The sequence below is a fragment of the Triticum aestivum genome, chromosome 3D (assembly GCF_018294505.1).
Source record: "Triticum aestivum cultivar Chinese Spring chromosome 3D, IWGSC CS RefSeq v2.1, whole genome shotgun sequence".
Lineage (NCBI taxonomy): Eukaryota > Viridiplantae > Streptophyta > Magnoliopsida > Poales > Poaceae > Triticum > Triticum aestivum.
This window is the reverse complement of record NC_057802.1, coordinates 90,855,910-90,863,174: the sequence shown is the minus strand read 5'-3', so window position 1 is coordinate 90,863,174 and position 7,265 is coordinate 90,855,910. Positions and strand designations below refer to the sequence as shown.

Here is a 7,265-nt window from a genome sequence, read left to right as displayed (position 1 = left end):
ATCTTATACTCCCTCCGTTTCATAATCTTCTTGTCGTAGTTTTTGTTCAAATTGAGTCCAACTCGTCACAAGACCTATATGGCCATAAATCTTGCATTATAGAAATGGTAGAATTATACAGCTTGATTATTCAGTGGAAAAACCAAACATACAGCATACTGATACCACATTGGAAAAAAAAAATCTAACTACATATTCATCATACAATAAGAAACACGCGTTAACTTTATTGTCCAACATTAAAGATCCAAGTAGGTATGACGAGCGTAAGCAACTAAACATTGACAATTTATAATTAAACAGTAATACAGACAGCAGAAACCGTGTAAAGTATCAGCAATCCTCCTAGTCACTACCGTGGTTCTCAACCATGCACACCACTGCGCTTATTAACTGCCCCACAACTATAACAGCCTGCTATTTTCTGAAACACAAGTTCTGAATCACCAAAGGAACCACCAAACTGAGGCCACACACAGGAAATGCAGGATGCGATCTTATCTATGTGGTGAGGATGGGGGGAAGGTAGTCCGACTTGGTGCCGAGGATGCGGGCCCGGGTGTCGGGGAAGAACTCCATGCCCGGCAGCTCCGTCACCACGCCGTCGCTGGCGACGCCGATGGGGTAGCTCAGCAGGTGGCCGGGGAGGTCCTGCTCCAGGTCGTCGCTCGAGTACATGTCCCAGTACTTATCGGCGATCCTGTTCACCTTCTGCACGCAATCGACGCTCTCCGGGCGCTGGAACACGTCGTCCAGCATGCCCAGGTGCTCGTACCACAGCGCCATCCGGAAGCCGTGGATCTGGCCCCGGGCCGGCTCCCTGTTGGCTAGATGGTATGGCTGGTAAGCGCCCATGGCAATCTCGGAGTCCCGGGCGCCGTCCATTGACCTTTGGTTGATGTTTGCAGAACCAATGATGATGTACTCGTCATCAACTGAGAATGGAAGAGGTGAAGTTAGTAGCTGGGCTAAATAACACAAGAGAACAATATAATCGGTTGCTCAATGATTTGCCAACAGGAGTAACTAACCAGCGATAGTTTTTTTTTCTGTTGATTTTAAGAGACAAATCAAGAGCAAGAATGCAATCTTCAAAGGCAATATATAACTGTAAGATGCATATGACAAGTACATTCTGGATATTCAATTCTTTGTGCGAATTAAAAACTGAAGCCTCTGCCTGATCTTTGAAGGAAACAGAATTTGAGTTGCGATCAGTTTTCCCAGTGAACGAGTATGGAAGTATGGATGAACACATGCAAACATTAGAAAATGTGCCGCTTCAACATGCTTTAGTATAGATATAGAAAAGATCATGCAACCCATTCAAAACCCTGATACTGAAATATAATGCAACCCACAGTACGTAGAACTGAGGGAGTACCTATCATCATTTTGGTATGAACGTAGATCATGAACCTCCTAGCCTCTTGAGCGCGGACGTAATCAGTATCAGGTTCTGGCTGCTCCTGGGGTTCATATTCCCCATCCTGCTTCACCTCACGGTTACCTAGGCAGAAGAAAGTGAGGTATTCCTTGGGGTTTGCTTCAATTCCCTTTGCCTCGAGAGCTTGTGTGATGTCAGTGTACATCATCTCCATTGTTCTCCTTTGCCAGTCCAGAATTGCTTGTACAGATGCACTCTCTGGCATGCCCTCAGGCCACATTGGCACCACAACATAAACAGTAAACCGTTCTCCGGCTTCAATCTTACTGACAATCTTCAACGAAAGCTCCTTAGGAATCACATGCAGAGCACCAATTTCTTCAGGCTTGATTCCTTCAGGTTTCCAGCAGTAGGAACTTCCAAGGAAGTATTGGTTCTCAATGTAGATGAAGTCCTTTGCCCGCCGGATGGCATTTATGTATGCATCCTGGATGCTCCTGTCAATGATTTGATCCTTTCCACTTACAAGCCCAGCCCTTGCAGCTTCCTCAGGAGTATCAGGGAAGCCAAAAGCAGCACCACCATCAATAGATCTGAAGAGCTGGACATTCCATGTATCTCTGTCCTCTGGGAACATGACAGGAGAAGGGGGGATAATTATGTCAGAGAGATCCCTGAGCTGCACGAGAAGATCTTTGCCACCCTGCTTTCTCCATCTCTGCTCGAAATTGTAAAGAACATCCCAGGCAATTGGACCTTCCAATCGGGAATGAATATCATGCCATGGCTCTCTTGGGCCACCTTTGGTGATGGATGCAGTCGCAAAGTTAGGCTGGTGGAAGTCATCATGGTGGACAGTGTCAAGTGTCCTAAACAAGGAGTGGTACTGAGTGTCATATCTTCCGTCGCAGAGGTCAATGCCACCAACGAAGCTGAGTATCCTCCTTTGCTCGGAGCCCTGGCTTGGCAACGCATCGTCAACACATACTATCTTCTGATGGTGAGTGAACATGGTTGAGATCTGCAGATCCTGAACAATGCTGCCTGAATCATCGGGGTTACGAGGGCACAGAACACAGTGCACATCCGTGCCTTGGAAGTAATTTGCAGTCTCCTCATCATGGGTGGCCATCAAGCCATCTCTCTTCAGCAAGCCAACTGAAGTTCTATCATCCCACACTAGCATAAGGACCCGGACACCTTCGCTGGCCTTCCTCTTGAGTAACTCTCCGAGAGTGACATCTCCTCCAGGTTTGGGGCGATTGGTGTCCCTAATCAAGGTGATCTCAGTGTGCACAGACCAGCCGGTGATGTAAATCAAATGCTGAGCATTGCTTATGGCATCAAAGATATCCTCCCAACATCTGGCAGGCTCATAGTTCTTGCCATCCGCAAGCGGAATCTTGGGGATAAAGTTGTCTGGGACATGAGCATCTTGGTACAATCTAACATTGCATCCTTGCCTCTGCGAAAAGAAGGTGTAAGGAACACCAGGAAACTTGACACTCCGGACACCCCTCGCCCAGTTGCGGTCCTTGTCAACGCCAAAGTACTGAAGCTTCACATGGATCTTGCTCTCACCAACAGGCTCCCGGTTGTCATCACAGATTTCAAGCCACCTGTCGATCTCCTCTCCTCCCAGGAGCTCTCCGACAGGCAGGTACGCCCTTCCAATGAGCGTCGCCCCGATCGCGTTGTCGGCCTTCATCGTGAAGATCACATCGGCGGCAAGGTGCGCACAGTAGATGTGGAACGACTCGTACCAGCGAGGGTTGACCGGCTCGTTGCCCAACATCCTGGTACGCCCAACACGAGCTTTCTCAAGATCAATGGTTGCATATAGCTTGGAGCTTCCTTTGCCAACACCGACGGTTTCTTCAATCCCCTCCACAAACTGTCAAGATAAACTTGATGTGTTAGAACATGAAGAGTCATATCATGGACATGACTACAGAAACACACATCGCATACACCAAACTGTGAACCGAGACAAACAGTTCAGGGAATGAAGATGTAACCATGATCAGGCCTAACCCACCTTTAAATTACTGGGAAACTATCATAATCATCTACGACCTCTGTTCCTCAATATAAGACGTTTTGGCAGTTCAATATAAACCGGTAACACGTCTTACGTTTAGAAACAGTGGTGGTATCAACTATGGTAGGCGCAAGCACAGGCAAACTCTAGCAATGATTCTGGATTTAAAAAAACGCAGTGATTCTCTGTATTTTCGGTTACTTTTTATACTAGTAAAAAATGGCTTCCTAACCGCACCATTTTACCATGTGCTAGTGTAGACTAGCACGTCTCGTCGTGCGTGGTAACGATCAATTGATTCGGCTTGGACGGAAAGAGAAAAAATGAAGGGAGAAATCAGAAATGATCCGTGAGTGGGACTGTACTGTAGGAGGTTACCTTGCGGATGAACTTGGGGGCGCCGCCGCTGGCGCGGCCGGGGTGGGAGAGCGACGAGGCCTCGAAGATGGTGACGTGGAGGTTCCCATGGAGCAAGATCTGAGCCATGGCGACCGAAGGACCCCTCCTCCGCGCTCCTGCTGGTCACCTGCCTGCACACAATCCGAGATAGCAGTTAGCTCCCGAAACAAGGGGAAACAACAGGAAAGCGCGCGGACCGGTCGCGACCGCCACCGGCAGTCAAAACCAGAGCGGCAGCAAGCAAGCAAGCAAACGAACAGCAGCGCCCGCGCACAGACTACGTCCAGCCCGCCATAGCCGCAGCAGCACAAGCAGAGACCGACCAGTGAACAGAAGCAGAAACGCACCGCACCGACAGCCAGGAAGCGAAACCGGCGGATCTGGCCGAGAGAGAAGCGGCAGGCACGTATGGCACTACCGCCGCCGCCGCACTAAGCTTAAGCGGCGAGCAAGAGACGGATAGAGAGGCTTACCACCACCGTCCACCGCCGAGGAGAGCCTGCCTGCGTGGTGAAGAGGACAAGAGAGGGGACGGGAGACTATGAATCGGGAGGGAGGCAGATCCGATCGGGCGGTGATATACAACTGGAGCTGTAGAGTCTCTAGACGTGGGAAAAGAAAGAAAAGAGCGTCCGACGCGGCGATTTTTCTTTCCTTCTCTCCCTCCCTTTTTATTTCCTTTCATTTTCCTACTATAGTTTAGCTAGAGGGGCGCACGCGGCGGGCACGTCACGGGATAGTAGCGATCGGGGCCGGTTCCCCCGGATACGCGTCGTCTCCGCGGATCTCGAGACGGGAAATCAATCAATTAAGAATGGGATCGAAAATGGGGAGGGAGGGGAGCTATCCGTACTCCGCCCGTCGCGAGCAACTAGTTAATGGAAACCACCACGTCCCGATCAAATCATCCAACCCCGGTGGCCGCCGGTAGCATTCGTCATGATGGCCTCGTTTGTTTTTTAAGTTTCAGATCGCTAACCAGCTCACCGGGTTAAAGCATCACATCTCGTATTTTTTAAAATTTATTTCAGTCTTTTCATTTCAGTCTCGGATGTTCTCTCAGTGGAAGGAGAAATTCTCATCGACCACCAAGCGTCTGTGATGACTTTATCAATCTCAAAACGTTGTGTTGGCTCAGTATCTCGAATGTACTCATACATATAAGGTATATGCGGACTAGCTGATCAACCACCTCCTCATGCCTATACAGATATGAAATTTTGTGTATCTGAGCCCATACATAGAGACCCTTAACGACCACCGATGCAAGATCGTTCCTCCCGTCATAATACTCAATCAACAACTCTAGACTTTTGAATAGCCAAGGATCGTCATGGACAACGCGCTTCCAATCCCTGAGACGACAGAACATTTGAAAGACAAACAAGTCCTCGCCTGTCTCTGTGTACTTTGGCTCATGGGCCAAACTCCACACCGATTTTAGGGTTTCGAACATGGCCGAAGAACTAAAAAAAACGAACGAGACGTGTTCAAGCGCCTGATCACAAGCCATCTAGCTTCAGCCTCATATTGCTTTACTCCCTCCGCCCATGATCACCTAATCAAGTTCCCTCTCCTGCAGCTGCATGTTTTCTTATCATCTCTTCAAGATTCCACTCGGTCCAGCCCTCCGCAAAGGTAGCCGAACTCTCGCCCCTCTCGGCCATCGGGAGGAGAAGCCTTCCAACACACGTAAACTTGATCCCAAGGACCCGTGTGAGTCGCTAAGATCACAATAGCAGTAAACTCTCGTCGATGATTGGGGTCCCTGTTGGAGTAGGAATTTTTTTTTAACATTTGGAGGGAGTAGGTTAAAACCCTAAACAAGAGGGTCGCTTTTGGTGGAGGTTACACCATCAAGAGTCACATTTATGTTGAGTTTGGATATCTATGGCCGAGGAAGAATGATTTTACAAAATCATAAAATTATTCTAAATAAACAGGTCATGTTCGAAATGAAGTCACAAGACGCATTATTTCTAGGCTTCTAGCCCTAGTTCTCCGTACGATCCAGACCTCGGAGGTCACGGATTTATTACAGCCTGCCGATCCCGATAATAGGCCGGCCGCCCAAGTGGCGAGAGCCTTGACTTGGCCGGCTTCGAGAAGGCGACCGTGCTGGCCGGTGGCGATCGTGCCGAGTGCCGACGTCGTGGGGCCTCCGCCCAAGGCTGGGAGCATCCACGCCCCTGCACGCAAGCAGTTGGACTTGGACCGAATGCCGCGCCTGGATGGATGGTCATGCACATCCCGTGCCGACACCTCGCCTTTACCTACTGTCATTTTCAGTCGTGAACTGATCTGTTTGGCTCGAGTAGTCTCTGAGTGTGTCCCTGTCGACGAATCGCAGTGCGCCACCTAGCAAGGTCATACCGAGATGTCGCTTTTTTCGCTGACGTGTCAGGAACCAGCACCAGCTGGAGGAAACGGTTTTGACCGATCCTCAAATATCTTCTACGGTCGAGATCTGCATGGCCAGGTGAGTCTGCCCCTCACGTTATCCTTTGGATCAGGGACGGTGCTAGGGGTATTCTTGGGTCTTCATGTGAATACCCATAATTTTTCAAAACAGTATTGATTTTGGTAAAAGAGTGACAATTTTTGAAAAATATCAATGATTTTGACAAAATGAATACACATGAATACCCGATTGCAAATTCCTGGAACCGTCACTGTTTTGAATCGTCAGCTTTCGTTACTGATTAATTTATAGACATCAGGGGCTGTGGCCCTTTTCATTCATGGTATCGAGTTGAGTAACTTTTTTTTACTGACATTGTAAGACCATCTCCAACCGCCGTCCAACACGCCGCGGCGGGCAACGCTGGCTCCAGCGGCCGCGCTAAAATGCAGCGCGTGCAGCTCCAGCAGCGCGCGCAGCTCTCGCACAAACAACATATGCATTCCAAACACAAGTAAAAAGATCAAATACAAGCAAAATAAATCAACAATAAATAGTTCAATTTCGTTATTACAACTCAAACAAATAGTTTATCGTTCAATACAACAAATAGTTCAACAACACAACAAATAGTTCAACAATACAATATCAAACGCACAAATCATGATGCTCTTTGTCGCCCATTCCATGCCCACCATTCCTCAATGAGATCCTTCTGAAGATCATCATGCGCTGCGGGACGTCGGATGGCATGATAGGAGGCAACAAAACGGGACACCCTTTCAGCCCTCCGTCGCACTCGCACGGGATGTCCTAAGAGCTCATACTCAGAGTAGTCTACATCTTGGCCACGCTCATTCTCGATGATCATGTTGTGCATGATCACACAAGCGTGCACGATGTACCAAAGCATCTTTTGATCCCAAAATCTAGCCGGTCCTCTCATAATAGTAAATTGGGCTTGCAAAATCCCAAAAGCTCTCTCCACATCTTTTCTAGTCGCCGCCTGAGCATTGTGGAAATCAAGTTTTTTCTTA

At 48.6% G+C, this 7,265-nt stretch overlaps 1 protein-coding gene across 2 annotated transcripts; it reads right to left on the bottom strand.

Moving 5' to 3' along the window:
* Positions 1 to 202: 202 nt before the first annotated feature.
* LOC123077627 (phospholipase D alpha 1) lies at positions 203 to 4,600 on the bottom strand. 2 transcript variants are annotated; one of them, XM_044499927.1, is made up of 4 exons: positions 4,301 to 4,600; positions 3,807 to 3,958; positions 1,385 to 3,281; positions 203 to 935 (listed from the first exon to the last, which is right to left on the bottom strand). In XM_044499927.1, exons 2-4 carry the CDS (start codon positions 3,912 to 3,914, stop codon positions 502 to 504), a joined length of 2,439 nt encoding a protein of 812 aa, XP_044355862.1. In that variant the 5' UTR covers positions 3,915 to 3,958; positions 4,301 to 4,600; the 3' UTR covers positions 203 to 501. The 2 variants fall into 2 exon arrangements, with proteins under 2 accessions (XP_044355862.1, XP_044355861.1); XM_044499926.1 differs by having other exon boundaries at positions 4,175 to 4,463.
* Positions 4,601 to 7,265: the final 2,665 nt, after the last annotated feature.

What these genes read in the sequence shown, in the direction of transcription:
- LOC123077627 (XM_044499927.1), bottom strand. Translation starts at nt 3,914, where the DNA reads ATGGCTCAGATCTTGCTCCATGGGAACCTCCACGTCACCATCTTCGAG. An exon ending in CCCCCAAGTTCATCCGCAAG is followed by an intron (nt 3,282 to 3,806) that starts GTAACCTCCTAC and finishes TTATCTTGACAG; the next exon opens with TTTGTGGAGGGGATTGAAGA. An exon ending in TCATACCAAAATGATGATAG is followed by an intron (nt 936 to 1,384) that starts GTACTCCCTCAG and finishes TTCCATTCTCAG; the next exon opens with TTGATGACGAGTACATCATC.